Source organism: Anomaloglossus baeobatrachus, chromosome 5 (genome assembly GCF_048569485.1).
Source record: "Anomaloglossus baeobatrachus isolate aAnoBae1 chromosome 5, aAnoBae1.hap1, whole genome shotgun sequence".
Lineage (NCBI taxonomy): Eukaryota > Metazoa > Chordata > Amphibia > Anura > Aromobatidae > Anomaloglossus > Anomaloglossus baeobatrachus.
This window is the reverse complement of record NC_134357.1, coordinates 76,259,744-76,282,409: the sequence shown is the minus strand read 5'-3', so window position 1 is coordinate 76,282,409 and position 22,666 is coordinate 76,259,744. Positions and strand designations below refer to the sequence as shown.

The 22,666-nt window shown below is 41.7% G+C and overlaps 1 protein-coding gene across 2 annotated transcripts in view; it reads right to left on the bottom strand.

Annotated features, from left to right (window-relative positions):
• Positions 1-203: 203 nt before the first annotated feature.
• TRIM8 (tripartite motif containing 8) overlaps positions 204-22,666 on the bottom strand; it is a 119,248-nt gene continuing 96,785 nt past the window's right edge. For both annotated transcript variants that reach the window (XM_075348602.1, XM_075348603.1), the window contains exons 3-7: positions 22,519-22,614; positions 16,463-16,696; positions 8,984-9,015; positions 5,029-5,144; positions 204-2,363 (exon numbers count right to left, since the gene is read on the bottom strand). In XM_075348602.1, coding sequence (XP_075204717.1) covers positions 1,756-2,363; positions 5,029-5,144; positions 8,984-9,015; positions 16,463-16,696; positions 22,519-22,614 — 1,086 coding nt within the window. In that variant the 3' untranslated portion in view covers positions 204-1,755. The remainder of the gene's footprint in view (positions 2,364-5,028; positions 5,145-8,983; positions 9,016-16,462; positions 16,697-22,518; positions 22,615-22,666) is intronic.

Genomic DNA, 22,666 nt, shown 5'->3' with positions numbered 1-22,666 from the left:
TTGTAACTAGCGTTTGACTTGCCAGAAGTCAGAAGTTACGTCACAAGCTCTCAATACAAGTCTATGAGAGCCAGAACAAGGCACTCATAGAGATGCATTGAGTTGTTTTCCCAATAGTGTAGAACTTGGTAACTGAAGAGTTGTGATTGTGCAGTATTTTCTATTAATAAAATTCAGCAATAGGATCACAGTAATACAACATATACTTTATAAAAAGATTTTTTATTTCATTTTTGTTTTGACCAAGTAAGCGGGACTGCTGCATTAAGAGGAGCGTGGTATGAGTATACCTCCAGATCCAACACTGACATAGAAAAAGGCAAGAAAACACAGGAGCATAATACCGCACATCAGTTGGTTGTCATGCAGTACTTGTTATATCCATTGCTCGGATGTCCAATCGGTGGCCATTTTTCAAGTGCCTTCACAAACGAACATTTTGCCATTATAGTCCCTTAGCAACATACAGTACAAAGTCTTATTGCTGTAATATTACAATATGGCATTAAATGATTCAATAATTAATGCTGCAGAAAAAAAAAGAGGAAAAAAGTGCTTGGACTTTATACTGTACATACATACATTTTGTATTATTTTTTTGTTCTTTTTATCGTTATGTTTGTGGCACTCCAGAAACTATTTTTTTTCTGTAAAGCAAAATGTTTTATTTTTTTAGTGAAAAATGTTGAATTGCACTTTTTAATGTGTATTTGGAATGTTAAAAAAATTAAGTAATGACTTTTTTTTTTTTTAAGCTAAAAGACCATTTACCATGTTGGGCTTAACATATGCATGTATGTATTTATATATCATCTACAACTATAACCTTGGTCCATGGAGACTGTATAGGGAGGAAAGATGATTTTTTTTTTTTCTTTTTTCTTTTTTTTTTCAATGATTTTGCTGAATTACATAGTAGGATCGAGATTGAATTTTTTTTTACCCTGTATTTCTTAATTTATATACAACATTTAACATTTCCCCGCCCCTGCATTATTTTTTTTTTTTTTTTATTTTAACAGAATAAAAATATAGAAATAGTCTTATCTGATAGGTTAGACTTCAAGTAAATGTGCAGAAGAGAGAAATGTCATGTTCCATTAATACATTGGTGTTCTAGGTTAGAATGCGTCCATCATGGCTCCACTCTATTAGAATGTCCATCTCTTACCTTTATAGGAGCCGGCCGATTCCCTATCTGCAAACATAACTTTATCATTCCCTTTTTTTTTTTCGTGTGTGTGTACTTTGCACTTTTCAGATAATTGTGTATTTACACTTTTCTAAAAACATACAATAAAAAACAGTGTCTCTATGATAAGTGGCCTTTTAACTTAAAATTCCTATCACGAAAAATGGTTATTTCTAAAATCAACTAAATTGATACGAAACAAAGAAAAACACGCACACAAAAGAAAAACCTTAACAATGGTTTGTATCAAATGATGAAACGTCAGCGGAAGCTTCAAAGCACTGAAAAAACAGAAATATATCTAAAAAAAACAAACAAAAAAAAAACATCAAGAAAAAAACGGAAATAACTAATTGGTTGTTATTCTAGATAGGGAAGAAAGGCATACACCATTGTCCAGAATTATCAGAATTAAAGCAAAAGTAAGAAACAATCCTATATTAACCGTATTCAGAAGTGAAAAGGTTGTCCACCACTAAACAAGGTTAAAAGTTGTTCTGTTCCGATTGTTGGCGGTTTCTTTTACTGTATGCATATTTAACAAGACTAGCTTGCTGGGAAAGTTAACTGGTGACATAGTGCTTTGTGGCAGGCTGCCCGTAGACCCTATAGAAATCTTGACGGCCATGTTGCTGGGTAGCATCAATCCATTCTCTCACAGCGAGTCCTGGAAGAGACTGTGTTACTGAAGGGGTCGGTGGAAGAGGATGAGAGTATTCTTGGGAAGAGACTGTCCATGGAAAGTGGCCAGATCTAGGATATGGTTGGTGCCCACTGTGGTTAGACACTGAGGAGCAATAACAGTTGTCCACAGAGCACACCAGGATCTTGCGTCCTCCATACTGGGAGAGGACAGATTGCTGAGATGATGAACTGTTTGGATAATGGGAAGGATTGAAGACAGAATTGGAGTGAACCGGCTGTGGGCCGCTAGGAAGTCCTACAATATGCTGGGTAGAGCTGCAAGGCACCATGGGTTGTGCCGACTGACCCTCACCAGTGGAAGATCCCTGGCTTATGTACTGGCCGGTAACAGTTCCAGGGGCTGAATCAAGGAAGCTGCCTTCAGGAAATGCAGCTGAATGTTTGCGCTTCTCCCCTGCCGAACTGCTCACATTGCAGGAATACATAGGAATACTCTGCAGGAATGGTAGAGGGGTGCTGAACGGTCCTGGAGCAGGAGAGACAAAAAATAAATTAAGTAGGAGTAAAAGATGTAAAAGTAAGGATGATGCAAAAACATTTACACTCACAATTGGTAATACCATAACACAATTTAAAGGGCTTGACCTCCAATAATCCAAAGCGGTGCTGTGGGCATTTTTGGGAGTATACACTTACTGGAGGCGGACACCCAAACGCAGTCTACTAAAGGCCCCGTTACACGCTACAATTTATCTGACAATATGTCATCGAAATCACGGTTTTCGTGATGCACTTCCGTCATCGTTAGCGACGTCGTTGTGTGTGACAACTACGTGCGACTCCGAACGATCGCAAATAAGGTGAAAATCGTTGATCGTTGACACGTCGTTCAGTTTCCAAATATTGTTCGTCGTTTGAACGCAAGAGACATATTGCTACGTTTGACACCCTGCCAACGACGAACAACATCCACATGACCGCCTTGGTCAAACAATATATCGCTGAACAATGTTGCGTCGTTTGTGAGAACGTTACGTGTGACCGCTAATAAACGACCTATGAGCGATCTCGGAAAATCGTAACTACGATCTGGGCGTGTCACATTGCTAATGAGATCGTCCACCTCCAATAGGTGTATCTTCCCGAAAATGGTGCACGACAGAGCACACGATGACTTCATCTGCAACATTATAATCAGTGGTCCCGTCAACTGATATGTCCCAAACCCATTTTGCGGAGGGGGGGATGGTTGGGACAGAGGCCAGGACAGGACCACTGAACGGGTAGAGGAACGCAGTGTGACAGTGGCTTAACTCTCAGTTCAGGGTAATATGGGGGGAAGGTTGTGAGACGCGCTCTCTCTCAATGATTTATATGCCTTAATAAACCATACCATAAGGGGTTGTCCTACTGGCTCGGCCTAAAATTAAATTGGATGTTGACCTTTGCTCCCCCATATAGTGTTTTCTGACAAATAATCATACAATAAGGTGCCATTAAAAATACCATATGAATGGTGCCAAAATACCCTTAGCCAGGAGATAAACTGGCCATATAAAGTTGCCTAAATAATGATCACACAATGTAGTTCTCAAATTGTTACATTTATTGGCCAAATAACAGGTAATTAACACAATGTAATCTACACAACTCTATACAATATCTAAATATTAATTTTACAGACTTATTGATAAGATTTGTGATGGTCACATGCTTCCGGTGCTAAGCCATCTGTGGTTAGGGTATCAATGTGCTCTGTGCAGCAGCATGTTATACGCACCCCTAAAAACGAATCCTGTCTGTTGAGACATCCCTTTAAAAGGCTATGTACATGTTCACACTTTTTATTGATTATTTGCAAAAGTTAAGTAACTTTTCTATACTTTTCATTTCATTCATTTTTTACCAGAGTGTCTGTAAATCCTCTATCTAGCTGAGCGCTCTACAAAAGTGTTACAAATCCTGCTTCTGGTTCTGACACCTCTCTGCTCTCCCCCTCCCCTTTTTCAGTGTTAGAGATAGCAATATGAAAGGTGAAGAGGTTGTTCCTAGAACTCATTTGGGGAGGGGAGAAAGTATGTACAGTCTCAAGTAGTGCCGAAACAAAAAACAGGCTATAGAATAAGAGGAATGCACATGAAGAGAAAATAAGAGCAGGATAGAACCTGCACAGAGGATACCATCAGACCTCACATACAGCTTATGGTACAAGGAGAAGCAATCCCACAAGAGAAAAATCTAAACCTACCGTGTTTCCCCTAAAATAAGACAGGGTCTTATATTATTTTTTGCTTTGAAACATGGGCTAGGGCTTTATTTTCAGGGAATGTCTTGTATAGTTGGCAAGTGAATGAGCTCTCACATACAAATCTGTATGGGTCAGGTTCCCCTGTGTTCTACAGTGGTTGGCTTCCCCTGGTGATTGAAAGCAGTATCACTCTTGCGGAGGGATACTCGAACCCGACCTGTGTGCTATGCAGCTGTAACGGCGAGGGACCTGGCAGTGACAGATCTCCGTGTGAGAGTCTATCCACCATTAGCAATTTTTTTCTTTTTTTTTGGGGGGGGGGGTGGTGCTTTGTTTTAGAAGTGTCTGCTTTCTTTTGCGGGTGTCTGCTTTCTTTGATGGAAACCTGCTGTATTCCTTAACTTTTTTAGCACACTTCCTTATGGATCTGCAACTAGGCCTTATTTTTGAAGTAGGGCTTATATTTTAAGCATCCTATAAAAAGCTCCTAAAAATCCTACTGGGGCTCATTTTCAGGCTACGTGTAACTTTTGGGGAAACAGGGTGCAAACTGTGTATTTTGGAACTGAAAATAAATTAAGAGATTATAGATTGCAGAATGAAACCTACTGCAATGTTTTTGACTAAGGGTAACCACTAACATCCATCATGTCAAAGGTGTTCGCAGCCTTTAAAGGTCTCATTTACATTTGATAGTAGTGATGTGGTAGAATTGCACTACCATGGCACGAAATAAAAAGCAAAATTTATGAAAGGTAGAGCTGTGCTTTTAAAGAAGGAGCTTTAAAATGGTTCCTAAATTGGCTTCTATAGAACATGGGGTGAGTGCATTGAACAAAAAATCTTTCATTTACAAGCAAATCAATGAGCAAAAGATTCACGGATGATGGAAAAATAAAACCTTTAAATTATTAAGGAAGAACCAAAAAGAATCAATATTTACCTTCCAGCATTTTCCTCAGCTGTTTCTCTTTCTTTGCAATCTCGGTCAGGAAGAGCTTAGAGTTTAGATGTCCAATTTTCGGCGGTGGAAGGCTTCCTCCAGTGCAGGTCTGAGTCCTGTTATTACAGAACACCGTGTGTCCATTATATGAATGTTTTATGGTACGTTCACGCTATTTCCACATTTAATGCTACATAAATTAGATTTACAGGAATGTCTCATCTGCTGGCTACCCTCGGTACATGGCACAGAGAGATACACGCTGACACAATGCGCTGTCCTGTGGTGTTCAGTTATGGAGAACCGTAATAATAGTAATGCTGCTATGGGCAACATCATTGATTTTCTTTGCATTACTGTCCCCTCCTGTCAAAACGGAGACCAGACTAAGCGGTAGTAAGTGAAATAATTTTCTTCGTATCTGTAAAAACCTGAGTTAAAGGGAATCTGTAACAAGATTTATGCTTCCCAATCTGAGGGTAACATAAAATAGGGACAGAAACCCTGAGTTCAGCGATGTGTCACTTACTATGCTCCTTCCATTAATTTTGATAGAATAACTGTTTTGGGGGGTGAGTTGCAGTGACTATCACTTCTTTTGTAATTCTATGGCTTGCCTTTTCCTGCTTTCCTTAACACTAGAACTACTGGACTCGTGACACCTATATAGAAATACATGGTGCAAAGTAGTCAAAATGACTACCTCAGTAGTTCTAGTGTTAAAGCGTACCAATCACTAGGATTTTCCTATATAACCTAAAGCCAGTGCTATACTGGCACTATCAGGCTGATTCTATACATACCTTTAGTTGTCAGCTAGGATGTATAGGTTTTGAAACACAAGCAAGTAGAGTTTGAAAAATGAGCAGCTTTTTGAATGGCAGCAGCTGGCAATCAGCTGATAGCTGGGGGTGGGTTTTGATAGTGATTCTCGCCCTCCTGCCTGTCCGTCCTCCCCCTATCTGTTATTTATGCTAATTCTATTATAGAATCGTTTTATTAAGTGCCTAGAAGGACCTGTGCTGATGTCATACCCATGTGACCAGAAGGAGCGCCCCTTCTGGTTACAGGGATATGACATCAGCATAGGTCCTTCTAGCCACTTAGTAAAACAATTCTATAATATAATTAGCATAAATAACAGGGAAGATGGAGAGGTAGTGGGGTGCGAATAACTATGAATACCCACCTCAGCTATCAGCTGATCGGCAGCTGATGTCACTCAAAAAGCTGCTCCTTTTACAAATTTTACTTGCTTGTGTTTCAAAACCTATACATCCTAGATGACCACTAAAGGTATGTATAGAATCAGCATCATACTGCCAGTATAGCACTGGCTTTAGGTTATATAGGAAAATCCTAGTGATTGGTGCGCTTTAACATTCTACAGATTTCATGAAGCCCCTTTAACTTATGGTAAAAAAACAAGCTCCTTAAGCAGTCCCGTTAGGACTTTTGTATATTGTATATGTTTCCTTTGGCACAAGACCAGATTAAAATAAAAAGTTCAAAAGTTCTTCCTCTAGGTTCCATTTGGAAACAGATTGGATTCTTTTCTTGCAAGAAACCTGTTTGTTTCCATGCTTAGAGGGGTTGTCCTCTTTCAGAAAACTTTCCCCTATATGCACAGTTCATTGTTGAAAAAACAAAACTGCTTTACTTTAAATGACCGGATCCAGCTCAGTGTCTCTGCCGCCTTGTTTGGCGGCAGCGCTGAGGACAATTCTACAACACTGCAGACAATTACTGAGCACAGCAGCTAGTGCGGTCTACATTGGTAGAGTTGCTGAGCTCAGTGACTAACTTCAGCTTGTCACCGCTGCAGCCAACCAAAACCATTTGGTTGTGTGAATGAAATCTACAAGGTTGTTACGATCTAGAAGATTGGGCCTGGCTTTTCAGAGACTTGGGTTGCGGGTGGGACGGTTACTCCATAAGGCTACTAGTTGGGTAGTTACTAATTGCTCACATTAGATGTAGTTGATTTATTAAAGCTTGAGAGTTCACAAAGATAAGGCCATAAATCTTACAAAAATTTGTAAAAAAGAAAAGGGCCAGCTGTCAGTCAAGTTAAACGCCCCAATACTCAGACAAAATTGGCCAAGAAACGCTGAAAGCATCTCAGATCGAATTGGTTGTGTTTGATTATTTCAGGCAATGATGCAGCCAGTGCTTATCATCACCCCCAAATAATCCATCACAGATGACCGGTGTCAGGGAGCCTTTGAACTAAAGCTGCCAATCTTTCCTTCCCTAACAACGACCATTGGGAAGAGTCAGGAATCTCCCATATCTATATGTGGGCTGATATCAGCAGATTTGACCGGCTTTTATGAATGTGTAAGGTGGTTTAAAGAAGCTCTCCCTTGTAGTTTTTTTTTTCATTAAAAGGGTTGTCCACTACTACTGTAGGACAACCTCTTCTGATTTAATGTTTCCCCCATGCACAATAAACAGCCTATACTCACCTCCACGGCCGGCTTGCGTTCCCAGGGCTCATGTAATGTTGTGACATCTCTAAAACCCCACGTCAAATCAACGAAAAACAAGTTAATCAATAGAAAGTGAGCATTGCGGCTTGCGCTCACTTCCTGTAGATTGCTCGGGCACTACTGGAACGGTGCCAGCCGCAGATGTGAGTATAGACTTTTGTATTTTACCTGGGTGAAACGTGGAATTAGAATGGGTTATCCTAGTTAAGGACAACCCCTTCAAATCTGTGGATGTATTACTGTATGTAATGTGCATGTGATGTAGTATGTAATTCCGACATCCACAACCGTTCTACTCTTCTTCTAAGTGACATTGTGGTTCTGAAGACCCTCTTTGACAATATACACCTATGGAGCATCAGAAGGAGGCCCGATAGACTTACACTGTAAAATAAATTTCCAACTCATGCACAGAGAATAGAGTCAGTCGGATAGTCTGAAGAGCAGGTTTTCGACTCATGCATAGAGCATAGAGTCAGTCGGATAGTCTGAAAAGCAGATTTCCGACTCCTGCATAGAGCATAGAGTCAGAGAGTCAGTCGGATAGTCTGAAGAGCAGATTTCCGACTAATGCATAGAGCATAGAGTCAGTTGGATAGTCTAAAGAGCAGATTTCTGACTCCTTCATAGAGCATAGAGTCAGTCGGATAGTCTGAAGAGCAGGTTTCCGACTCATGTATAGAGTCAGTCGGATAGTCTGAAGAGCAGATTTCCAAGTCATGCATAGTGCATAGAGTCAGTTGGGTAGTCTAAAGAGCAGATTTCCGACTCATACATAGAGCATGGAGTCAGTCGGATAGTCTGAAGAGCAGGTTTCCGACTCATGCATAGAGCATAGAGTCAGTCGGATAGTCTGAAGAGCAGGTTTCTAACTCATGCATAGAACATAGAGTTAGTCGGATACTCTGAAGAGCACATTTCCGACTCCTGCATAGAGCATAGAGTAAGTCGGATAGTCTGAAGAGCGGTGAGGTCACTGAGAAGAGGAGCAGAACAGTGCTGGATCCTGGAGAAAGTGGTGGTAGGTGAGTATATTAACACAAACACACCACTACATACACAGATTTTAACATGAAAAAAACCTTCATGGGGGCTTCTTTAAACAGTGTTTTTAAAGTGCCTATCTAGCTAAGGGCATACAATTGATCCTTCTTGACCTTGCACAATGCTTAAAATACACATATCTTCCTATTATCCACATGAATATTTCCAATCATACAAATAAATACATATATATATGCAAAGTCCACTAAACAATGATTGTAGCTGAGGCTAGGCCTAGCACAAGTCTTTATCCAGGATTACATAAGCACAGACATTGCCAATGAAAGTCACTCTCCAATCCTCCAACCCTCCCCTTCTTGTCCTTAATCTCCCAGACTAAACAAACCACTATACCTAGGAGACGACCAGTAAACAACATATGTAGCATAAACCGGCACTGCCTGATATTTTAATCTTACCTGTCCATCAGGATTTTCACAGACTTTGTATTCTAGGGAAGAAATAAGAGAATGAGGTTAGTGGGGTTATAGTACAGGTATTGTGTGGCCTAATTCCCGGGACTATTGTCTCTTCGGCTAGATCAGTCATAAAACACTAATGAAAAAATGTATTATTTCTCCAGTCCTAGATCATCTATATCATCAAAAGAAACAAATAATTGAGAAATTTCAATCTATAGGACAGGATTTGTGACATCTGTACGACCGCCCGTAGGTTGGTTCTGTTGGGCATCTAGGAGATAAAGCTATGTCTCTTCATGCACAGAGAAGAACAGCCGGTGGAAGCAATGCAATGTATTTATACTTACTGTGCATACACTACAGAAATTTCCTATATAATTAGAGGGACATAATTGTCCAAAATTAAAAAAAAAATGTCTGCCCTCTTTCAACACCATTACACCTGTCCAAATTTTGTGTGTCAAACAGCGCTGTGGAAAAAGAGAAGCGCAGATAGGGTCTTATCTGGTATACAGATGGATAATAAAAGTAAGACAGGTACTCACTTTTTTAAGTTGTGACAGGCACAACTCCTTTGAAGGCATGCAGCAAAATAATTGCAGAGAGTGGTCAGCCGCAGCCCCGATGATTGCAGTCAAAAACACAGGGTAGATAGAGAAGTCGGGTTAGATGCTGCGCTAGAAACCACAAATCCAGGAGATGTGATGAATTCTTTCCTTTATTAACACAGGTCAACGCGTTTCAAAGGCATCTCCGCCTTCTTCATCAGGACAAAGAAAGAAACAGAAATTCTGTTTCTTTCTTTGTCCTGATGAAGAAGGCGGAGATGCCTTTGAAACGCGTTGACCTGTGTTAATAAAGGAAAGAATTCATCACATCTCCTGGATTTGTGGTTTCTAGCGCAGCATCTAACCCGACTTCTCTATCTACCCTGTGTTTTTGACAAATTTTGTGTGTGGCATTGCAGATTAATCCTATAAATACAACTAGAACTGAGCTGGAACACCAGACGCAACCCATGGACAGGTGTGAAGCTTTTTTTTGGAAAAAAGCAGCTATGTTTTTTGTTGTTTTTTTTTTAGTTATGGTCCAACCAGGCCTTGGGTGTAAAAAACAAATTTAACATGACCCATGATATGACTTTTTTAACCAACATGACCCCCCCTCGTCTCACAACAGTATATATTAGGCGTCTGAGATACTTCTGTGAGAAGCAGGTGAAGTGTCTCAGGTTATCGGGGGACTGGGCACATTGCCTAGTCTGAAAGAGTGGTGGCCTTATTGGAGGAAGAAGAGGGGACCCTAAAAGTTGGGAGTAGTAGCAAAATGGATGAAAGGCGAGTAATATTATCACTTTACCCCATCACATATTAAAGGTAACCTATCACCAGATTTGGTAACTATAAACTGCGGCCACCACCAGTGAGCCCTTATATACACCATTCCAGAATACTGTATATAAGAGCCCAGGCCACTCTGTATAATGTAAAAATCACTATTATTATACTCACTTATGGGGCAGTCCGGTCTGATGGGTGTCGCTGCTCTTGGTCTGGCGTGTCCTCTCTGCGGTGTTTGCTGTCCTCCTTCTACCAAGCCCAGAAGGGCCAAAGCGTATTACATCACCCACACAGGCCAGCATTCAGTTCCTGAGCAGGCGCACTTTGATCTGCCCTGCTCAGGACAAAGTATTGTAGTGAGCATGTTCAGGCAGTCTTTATTCTTTCCTTGTGCATTACAGTACTTGATCTGTTCTGAGCAGGGCAGATCAAAGTGCACCTGCGCAGGACCGCAATGTTGGCCTGTGTCCATGACGTAGGACGCGTCATCCACACTGGGCTGGGTAGAAGTAGGACAGCAATCGCAGCAGAGAGGAGACGCCGAACCAGAGAGCAGCAACACCCATCGGACCAGACCGTCCCTTTCCTTATGTGAGTAAAATAAAATTGATTTTTACGTTCCACAAAGCGGCCTGGGCTCTTATATACAGTGTTCCGGAATGCTGTATGTAATGGCTCACTAGTTGTGGCAGCAGGTTATAGTCACCAAATATGGTGACAGGTTCCCTTTAAATTTGTTATCAGGACCAAAGACTTGTTTTAACCCCTTACAATATTAAAGGGAAATTTGTGGCATCTATACAGCCTATGCCAAAATGTCTGACAGATGACGATTTCAACTCTAAAGCGGGCTTTACACGCAGCACCATTGCTAGTGATGTCGCTGCCGATTGCACCCGCCCCCGTCATTTGTGCGTCACAGGCAAATCGCTGCCCGTGGCGCACAATATCGTTAGTCCCCATCACACGGACTTACCTGCTTAGCGACGTCGCTGTGGCCGGCGAACCGCCTCCTTTGTAAGGGGGCGGTTCGTGCAGCGTCATAGGGATGTCACATGGCAGCCATCCAATAGAAGTGGAGGGGCGGAGAGCAGCCAAAAGAAAGTGACACCCACCTCGTTGCCGGAGGACGCAGGTACGGTGTTGTTCGTCGTTCCTGGGGTGTCACACGTAGTGATGTGTGCTGCCTCAGGAACGACAAACAACCTGCGTCCTGCAAAAATATTTGGGATTAGAACAACGTGTCAACGATTAGGTGACTATTTTTGATCTTTAGCAGTCGTTCGTGCGTTTCACATGCAACGACGTCACTAACGAGGCCGCATGTGTGTCACGAATTCCGTGCCCCCAGCGACATCTCGTTAGTGATGTCATTGCGTGCAAAGCCCCCTTAAGTGTTAATTTACACTGCAAGATTTTTGTGAATGAGAGCTGCTAGAAACTATAGTTTTCCGATAATCTTGGGGTATAAACAGGTCACCGATCATCCAACAAAAGAGCACCACGCTTGTTTGTCGGGTGAAATAATCTTTTGTGCTGCAAAAAAATAAATACATCGACAGATCAGTGACCGGTCTGCCTGTATAAACAAGTTATTATAACAGCTGCCGATGCTTTAGTGCCATTGGTTGGTTCATGTAAACAAACCTTTAGACCCGCACCTATCGGGAGAATTGGGCTTCATCTTGCGCCACTGTGAATATAGGGCTGTAAATCTGATGGAATGCGACCTAGCAGGAGGTGATATCACAGCCATGAGCATACTAAAAACATTATGGAATCTTGTCTAAAGGTCACCATACACATTGGATGAAAGTCGTCAACCCTGCCAATTTTGGCCGGGACGGTTGGCCATTTGCTGTGTATGAGAATCTTCTAACTCTCCTCCGACTGAGGAGAGAGAACAGACATGCAGTTGGAGAGTTAAGGATCAGGGCAGATAAGTAGCTCCCAGATGACTATGGCAGCGGCTTTCACCTCTTTTTCAATTGAAAACTACTTAGTGTCTCGTCTCGCTTGGCCAAACAGTCATGTGTGGAAGAGCTGGGAGAGAAAGCTATCTGCCAAATGGCTGATCCTTTCTCTCACGTATTGTCACATGGAGTTTTGCACAAACTTTGCCGACTGATTTCAGATTCTGACACGCCGTCCTATGGTTTCTCTGGTGTCTGGGATCAACACAGGCAGACTCGGGTGTCGACCTGCTGTGTGCTGATTCATAGGCAGGCTAGCCGGAGTTAATCTCTGCTGGTCTCCATATTAGGTTCCTTTGATCACATGTTGTGGGGAGGCCAATCACATCTGCTCCCCTTCTATTTAAGCTGGATGAAATATTCTACCTATACCAGCTATAGTTTCTATATTGGTCTGTGTGGTGTGGTGTCCCATATTCTCTGGTGAAATTGTGCTATCTGTTTCTTGCAGTTGTGGAGTTTACCCCTGTTGTTTTGTACTTCTTTCCTGCTCTTCTTTTCCTCCTGAATCTCTTATTGTCGTATCCTGTGTGTGAGTTTTGATTTTCCCTTGTCCGTCTACATCTGTGATTTTCATTACACTCCTGTCCTGTCCCTATCTGGTGGGAGAATGGTGAGAATCAAATCATGACTGGTCAGGAGCATGGCCAGGAAGGAGACTGAGGCCTCCCCACCATTAGTGGTATCCCTGAGAATAGAGATAACAAAGGGCCCCCTAGCTTGAGGGACAGCTTAGGGACCCTGGTTCCCTGCTATCACAGAGTCATTGTGACACGTATAGGACCAGATTTAGAAGGGCCTTCAAAAAGTATTAAGAGCATGGAAAATGCAAAGTCAACACAGCTCTCCTTTCTGCCTCCCCCATGCTGTTTAGAGGTGGTATATACATATATACACATCCCAGACTCTGATTCATGCTGCCCACGCTTCGGGTAACATGAATTTAGTGATGGGTTCCCTTTAAAGTACAATACCATAGATTGCAAGCTTACAAGCAGGGCCCTCATTACTATTGTAGCTGCTGAACTGTGTGCTTCTTTATTTTGTTTTTGTCTGTACAAGCCCCCTCTTAATTGGAACGTGCTGCAGAATATGTTAAAATTAAACATATTATTATTATTATTATTATTTATCTAACTCTTTTACTAATACACAATGATAATTACAAATAATGACTATTATTTAGTTCACTCATTATAAATAAAATATTTCTTATTTTAAAAAAGCTACGAAAAATGCAATTCTGAATTACGGCCAAAATAAATAAAAACTTTAATCATACATTAAGTTGCTTTGCTAAATTACTGTTAATAAAAAGGTATTACTATTGTTATTAAATTCTCAGGGAAAAAAGTAGCAGTTATGGTTTTATATTAATGAGTGCTTTTGCAGTCATTAGTGGGCATTTAGGAGCTGCTGGTACGTACAATGTGTTCCTGTAATATGGCTTCTGAACAACAAATATTGTACTGAGTGCAGCTGCCAGGGTAGAAATTATCTAAACTAAGGGAACTGCAGAGAGGGAAAAGCCCATGAGTGCCGCACCGACAAGGCCGGACTAGCCATCTGGCAGTTCTGGTATATGAAAGAGGGGCTGCTCGGCTCCCTGTTGTGGGCGCTCACTCTGCTGAAGCCCCTTTAAAGGGAACCTGTCACCAGATTTGGCGACTATAAGCTGCGGCCACCACCAGTGGGCTCTTATATACAGCATTCTAACATGCTGTATATAAGAGCCCAGGCCGCTGTGTAGAACGTTAAAATCACTTTATAATATTCACCTAAGGGGCTGGGCGGTGCAGACTGGTCAGATGGGTGACTCCGTTCTCTGGTATTGGCACCTCCTCTTTCGGCCATCTTTGTCCTCCTTCTTCTGAAACCTGGGTGCATGACACTTCTTACATCATCCCCACTAGCCGGCATTGAGGGCTCGCGAAGGCGCACTACAATACTTTAATCTGCCCTGCTCAGGGAGATCAAAGTGCGCCTGCTCAGGACCTCAATGCCGGCGAGTGTGTATGACACAGGACGCGTCATGCACCAAGGCTTCAGAAGAAGGAGGACAAAGGTGGCCGAAAGAGGAGGCGTTGATACTGGAGGACAGAGACACCCATCTGATCAGTCTGCACCGCGCCGACCATTTAGGTGAGTATTATAAAGTGATTTTTTATGTTCTACACAGCAGTCTGGGCTCTTGTATATTTCAGTTGCATTATTAGTCCCAGCCGTGAGAGACTACGCATCGGCGGCTCCCTTTTATAGCCGCACACCGCAAGTGGCGTCACGTCCTTTATTTAATATTGCCTATAACTCCCATTATCATCTCCCCTTCATTTATCAAAAGTCACCGCCAGGGTCACGGAGCCGAACACCGCTACCGCTGACATTCCCGGACTAGTCCGGCCCGGTTCAGAGTACCCCCGACCCTGGAATTGGGTGTGTCAATACAGTGTAACAGACTACTAAAGAAGAGCTACCAGCAGGGTCCAGAACAAGAAAAAAAGAACCTATCATAGATTTTCAATCTCCAAATCTCAGTTGCAGTTATTAACCAATAAAAATTTAATTAAAGGGAATCTGTCAGCAGGGTTTTGCTATTTAATCCGAAGACAACACGCTGCAGGGGTTAAAACATAGAATTCAGGGATGCCTGTCTTGTCAAGGTGGTATGTTGTTTATTTGTTATGTTTGTTGAAGCAGCAGGACTTATCATTGCTCGGACTACAATGTCACAGGGCAGGAAGTCCGGTACACACCCTCCTCTTATAGACACCTCACTGTCAATGTACAATCTCTATAGAAAGTCTGGTATGAGCGGGCATAGCTCCCTTAGATCTGCTAAGTCTAAAAATTCTGATTGTGTCAGAACGGCTTAACCAAGTAAACTAAAGGCCGCTTTACACGCAACGACATCGCTAACGAGAGGTCGTTGGGGTCACGGAATTCGTGAAGCACATCCGGCCTCGTTAGCGATGTTGTAGCGTGTTAAACGCATGAACGACTGGTAATGATCAAAATTAGTTACCTTATCGTTGATCGTTGATGTGTCGTCCCAAATATCGTTGCTGCTGCAGGACGCAGGTTGTTAGTCGTTCCTGCGGCAGCACACATCGCTATGTGTGACACCGCAGGAACGAGGAACAACATCATACTTGCGGCCACTCGCAATGAGGAAGGAAGGAGGTGGGCGGGATATTCCGCTCGCTCATCTCCGCCCCTCCGCTTATATTGGACGGCTGCCGTGTGACGTCGCTGTGACGCCGCACGAACTGCCCTCTTAGAAAGGAGGCGGTTTGCCGGCCACAGCGACGTCGCAGGGAAGGTAAGTCCGTGTGATGGGTGTAAGAGATGTTGTGCGCCACGGGTAGCGATTTGCCTGTGACGCACAACCGGGGCGGGTACGCTCGCTAGCGATATCGATAGCAATATCGCAGCGTGTAAAGTGGGCTTAAGAACTCTGACTGTGTCACAACTGCTTCACCTAGTAAACTAAGTGATACATTGTTGGATCAGGATCTCTTTTCCTACATTATGCTGCTCTCAGATGAAGTAGCAAAATTCTGGTGACAGATTCCCTTAGAATATACTATATACAAATGACCACCCACTTATGTTAGGCTTGTAAGGTCAAATTCAAACATCTGTTATTTTTTCATAAGTGCAAAACAGAACGATTTTCATCCATTTTTGGTAAATCAACCCGTTTCTACAATCAGAGTTTCATCACTCTTCTATGCAAAAAACTGATAAGTTTCTCAAGTAAACATGAACAACAGACACTGCTAGAATGCAACTGGATTGCCTTCCGTGTGCCGTTTGAGATTTTCTGTCCATTGAATTGCATTTGTGAGTTTCATGAGTGACGTTTCCCAGTTGTTTTTTTTAATCATTTTGTCTGCAAAAAAATAAGGACAAATGAATAGCACCAGACTATAAAGGGTATGTGAAAAACATTGATCAGGCACGCGAGAAACATAAGTCTGAGGTCCAAGTTTGCTACAAGATGAAATAATCTTGTTGAATCAATTAATGAACATCTTCTACAAAATGGCATAGCCTGGCGTGCGTAAGAGTCCAAGTCCAACTTTCTGGACTCCCTAACTCGTAAAGATCCCCACCCCGACTTCATCCCCTTTGATCCTCTCTAGAATTGATGAACCCCTCACCTTCATGAAGTTAATGTCCTCTGTTTTGTCGAACATGACCTGCACAGAGCTCAGGAGCTTTTTGGCCTCTTGCATACGTTCGTTCAGCTGCAGAACTTGGGCTGCATTCTCATTGCAGAACTTGGCCTGAGCCTTATCCAAAATATCCATAGTTTTCCTCATGTCTTCATCCAGAATCTGGTGCAGTCTCTCGTACTGCTGCCGAACCTCATCTTTTAGCTGGTTTACCTTCTCCTAAGGAATAAACAACCAAATATAACAGTGAGCGGTGTCATCATTAAAAAAATTTAAAAAAAAAATTTCATTACGCTGACGCTAGATTTTGACTACAACTGCGCATTAATGATAGCTATGAAAAATACCATTAAAATGTGTAATTTTTGTCATGGATTATTAGGGTATGTGGCCAAAATCAGTACCCGCTGCATATGGACATGGCGGGTCTTGACCTGCAGGGCCACGAGTCTCCGCCGCAGGAGACCGCAGTTGCCCATGCCCCCGATCCAGGCTTGGGCAGTTGCGGTCTCTTTCTTCTGTTCTCCCTGCGAAGAACGCTTGCGACTCCGCAGAAAACAATTGATATGCTGTGGCTCGGGAAGCCAAACCGCAGATCAGTTTATGCTGTAGGCCGTACACGCACAGTGGATACAGGATTTCTAGAAATCCCATCCACTGTGCTTGTACTGTACATTACAGTGTTTTGGACGCAGCTGAAACATGCAAAACGCTGTGAACACTAGTGCGCATGACCGGAAGTGCTGGGACTTATGATCATGGCCACTGACCCTAAACTTGGCATCTGAGATGGTGACTGTGGACACAGGTGCGTGCGTCTATGCCAATGACGCTGGGCATTGAATAGCATGTTAGCACACCCCTGTGGGCATTCTTATATGCTAAGAGGGTGAATTAGAATGCCCTTGCAACTAGTCCCTGCGCTCATTAGCAGATCATAAAAGGATCTTTAGAAATATGTTTTCTAAAGATCTCTGTATGTATCCTACTATAGCCTGGGACAGCTAGGCAGGGATTAGAAACATGCACCCAAAACTGTTCGTGCTTCTGGGTGCATATTGGACCGGACAGGTACTTCTACGCAAACGGCATAAGCCACTCTTAAATTTAGTGCGTTTTAAGACCGTTTACACTGCCTAAAAATTAATTGCACACTGCAGTTGCCTCCAGAGTGAGAGTCGAACTTTAATTTCTTCTAGGGGAGATTACCTCTGTAGTACAGCCATGGCAGTCTATGGCACCAGAGTAGTCTATGGCACCAGAGTAGTCTGTGGCACCAGAGTAGTCTATGGCACCAGAGTAGTCTGTGGCACCAGAGTAGTCTGTGGCACCAGAGTAGTCTGTGGCACTTGTTTAGCACCTTCTATCAGAAGCCATTCTGAATGTTAAAATTACAGACTGCTCATAAGGTAATAAGCATATCCAAATTTGAACCCATTTATGAGATGAGAGCCAACAGTCTAAGAATGGAGGGCTGTGCTCACTGATTTTGAGGATAGCCTAGAAGTTGCATTTTGCTGGACTATAAACTTCGGCTGCTCATCAGACACTGCAAATACTTTCCGGTATTAACGCCAACAATTCCAATCACCTCAGTGAGCCAGTGACAGCTTAAATTAATTGCCTTTCCCCAATTCGCATTCATTTAAATAGCAAATTTGCTGATGCCCCATTTCTGTTCCTAGAGATAATAGTCTTCTGCTCTAAACTGCTGTCAAATTACAGACGATAATGAAGGATGATGATCTAAACAATGGAAATAATAAGGGTATTGCTCAAATAAAAGCTGAAATAAAAGGATTATAAACGTATGATTTGGCTTTAAGATTTGGACTTTTCTTGTGGCTCGAGAAGTCTGGTCAGTCCAGGCACAATAAAGGAACGATGCCTAGACATACTGGATTTATCAGGCAAAATTTTATTTTTTGCCATATAATAATAAAAAGGAGAAATCACTGTGATATAAGAATAAAGAATCCTTATAAGAGATTTACGGTCATGGAGGCCAAAAGTAATTACCCTATCTGCTCCAATTTAGCAGACATCATGAGGTAACTATTAGATTATGAGCAGATAGCTGGAAGCATTCATGATCCTACATGAAGAATTCCCAACAAATCAGAATGTAATCCATGCGATTCATTTGGATTTGAAGTTTTATGATACCACACCCTGACAGGATGGATGAGACCGGTTTCAATAACGGGGATTATATGGGATTATTTAGGAAAGTGAGCAAATCACAATTTCCTACATTTTTTTTATTGCCTTGATTTTATAATACTAATGCATAGTGTTTGCTAGAGATGTGCGAATCGATTTGATGTAAATCAAATTTGTGCACAATTTTATTAGTCATTGGACCTAGCGTATGTGAAAAATTAGCAATTTGCCAAAAATGTTCACTGCTATTTTACACAATCTAGAAAATTTCATCACCCAGAAAAGGTTTTCATGACCTTAGGTGTGACTGGGTGGGCTACCCAATAATGCCTTGCATTTTATAGCACAGTCCTTCATAGCCCGTATAAAAGCCAAGGCAGGGAATGCGGTGAATCTGGTTAGGGAGAGGATGTCACAGCTCACAGCTTATCAATCGAAATAGGGAAAAGAGAGCAAAGGTCTCTGAATATATTGCACAAATAGTGTTTGAGACAAAACAACCATTTACCCATGGCTGGATATGTGGAGATTACTAAGGCCTCCTTCTCACATCCGTATAAAAACATCTATGTTGGGCAAGGTCATTTTTAACAATCCATGTTTATTTTTAATCACTCATCTGTGTGTACGTTTTTAAAAATGTGTGTCATCAATGTACCATCCGTGTTTTACCAGTATGGTTAAAAAAATGAAATTACAAAGTTTTCCTATACTTTCAATGTTAAACACAGACAGTACATGGAAAGCATGTAGATAGCATACGGACAACACACAGACAGTATATGGATGCCATCCATGTGCTGTACGAGTTTACACAGACCCATAGACTTGTATTGGCCCTTCTCATCCATACTACTGGAAAAAGCAGACCTATCTCCATGTGGTTAAGGCTAGTTTCACACCTGCGTTGTGCGGCATCCGTGTGACATATGTAACGGATGCGTTGCATATAGTGGCACAACTGATACGACGGATACTGCAAAACAATGGAATCCGTTGTAGCTTTTTTTTCAGCAATTTACTCAACTGAGCATGCGCAGTTGTGTAAAAACGGATCGGTCACAGGAATCTGTCAAATAACGGATTCCGCGGATTCCGCCACCATAGGTTTCCATTATAAAAATCACGGACGCCGACGAAATCCAGCACATTACTTTTTTTGACGCTCTGGGAAGCACAGAAAAATGCTACATGCTGCGTTCTTTCCGCCCAACGGATGCAACGTAGCGTCGGCTAGCGGATACAACACAGGACGGACCATCAGTCGCAATGCGTTGGCCATACAATTCTATGGGAAGCAGCGGAATCCGGTAAGACATTGCGCTGTTTTCGAAAACGGCGGATTGCGACTGAAGGGAAAAACCGCAAGTGTGAAAGTAACACAGGCACACGATCCGTGAAAAAAAAGTGTAACATGTATGGATTCCTACACGTATCAGGGTTGAATATATTTCTAGGAGACCTTAGAATACATCTTTTCAATCAGTTTTTTTGTTTTCTTTTTTTTTTTTTTTTAAATTGCCAAAGCTTGGGAATTCGAATTTCAAAAGAATAGATCATTTTCAATGTCTGCCCGAAACGTGTCGAATTAAGATACAGCAAGTCAATAGATTTAATTTACGTCCATTCACATATGATTGGTAGTATTTGTACACAAATTAATCGTATAAGAATTGCTCAGCTGAATACATTCCTATGATTTTTAAATCAAATAAAGCTCTTTAAAATGCCCCTTTATTTGGGTCAATGCTTTACAATAAGAGATGTGCTGCTGATAATAATTATTCTTTAGGCCACACAAAAGAAGAGTAACAAACAAATGAGTTTTTGCTTGCTGATTTCTGTCATATAAGGACCAATGATTGGAAACGAACATTCTTATGAAGGCTCTATCGTATACAAGAGCCTTGGGAGCCTGTCAGGTCCAGTATGCATCCAGAACCATGAGCAGTTCTGGGTGAATATTGCTAATCCCTGCCTAACCTTCCCTGTATGTAGTAGAATAGATAAAGAGATCTTTAGAAAAAGTATTTCTAAAGATCCTTTATGATATGCTAATGAGGCCAGGGACTAGTCACAAGGGTGTGAGTTTCCTTGGCTAGTCGGCCCACATAGCATGTTAGCACCCCCTGTGGGCATACTAACATGCTAATGAATACACAGCAACGCTGTACATATCTCGCTGTTAATGGCGGCCAGCGGACGCTGGATGAGCACTGTACATGATTCGGAGTCCGCAGCACTTCAAGTCATGCGCAATATACCTCACTGATGCCGGGAAGCTTACACCTGGCATCAGTTTAGTGCGTATGATCGGGAGTCCCGGGACTCCAGATCATGCACAGTGCACATCCATCCTCCGCCGGCCGCTATCCACAGTGAGGTATGTGCAGCATCGCTGCGCATTTTTATCATGTTAGTATGCCAACAGGGGTATGCTAAGATGCTATGAAGGCCGACTAGCCAAGGGAACTAACACCCTTGCGACTAGTCCCTGGCCTCATTAGCAAATCATAAAGGATCTTTAGAAATACTTTTTATAAAGATCTCTTTATCTATACTACTAGATACAGGGACAGTTAGACAGGGATTAGCAATATGCACCCAGAACCAGGGTGGATAAAAATCTTGATTTTTTTAAAAAAATCAAAAAAATCAGATTTTTTTGATTTAAATCATTTGATTTAAATCAGATTTTTTTAATCAAGTTGTACACAAGCAAAACTTTGTCTTTTTGCAAATCTAATTGTTTTACACAAATAAAAATATTAAAACAGTTGATTATGAAACCTAATAATTTTTATTTGCACTATTAAACACTCAGAATTGAACTACAGAGAGTAAGTACTTTTTAACAATAGCCTATCTCTAACGTTAGTTGTATCACTATCAACATCTTCATTTCCCTTCTGGTTGCAGTTTTCATAATGTGATTTCAAACGGCAAACAAGTCCTTGGATATCCTTTTGACAGTATTTGCACTTTGCTCTTGCACCTTTCTTTCCAAGATCTGCTGCTGGCATCTCAACAAAATGAACCCAAATAGGGTCTCTCTTACGACCTGCTGCCATGGCTCACACAGATCACTTATGAAGTTTGATTGTTACTACAGCCTGAGCCAAGCACTGCTGATGTTACTACAGCCTGAGCCAAGTACTGCTGACTATCCAACAAGTTTGGGCATGTCAACTGAATGCACGGAAAAAGAAACTAAACCAAAACTGAAACCAAGCTAGAAGTGTGGAATTAAAGGGGCAGTATGAACAAAATGTGGAGGCTATTAATAGTTTATACAATTAAGACATGCTGCTTTTAAACACCTACCTATTGCCATATAGTAAAACAAAAAAGATTTTTACTTACTTTGGGGTCCCCCCCTCACCCTGGCGTTAGATCGTTGCCCCTAGTTTCGTCCGTGTAACTATGGGCGCACATGCACACTGCTCTCACTTCTCATTTTAATCGTGATTTATATTAAAAAAAAACCTTTTGATTTAAATCAGTGATTTAAATCATGATTAAAATCATGATTTAAATCGATCCGATTTAAATAGAAAAAAATCTTTTGATTTAAATCGTGATTTAAATCATGATTTAAATCGGCGTGATTTAAATCAATCCACCCTGCCCAGAACCACCAGCAGTTCTGGGTGCATATTGCTAATCCCTCTCTAACTGTTCTTGTATCTAGTAATGTTGACCTTCGGGTGTCATATGGATCCGTAATAAGACGAAACTGGCAGATCTTAAGGTGAAATAGCTTCCAGGAGCCATCCAAAGTGTAGGGGGGCTTAAAAAGGGTTACCATACTGTAGTCAGTTATGTACCTTTACGTTATGTTTGCGTTATGACCAAAGCACATTTACAATCGTACTCACCTCCACTAATCTCTTGTCAGATTCCAGTTTGTACAGCTGATCCTCTATATCCTGTTCCCGCTCCTCCAGGCGATCTTGTTGTTTCATGAGCATTTTCTGCAAATCAAATATTACAAATTTTAATAAAATATGGGAAGACACTTTCATT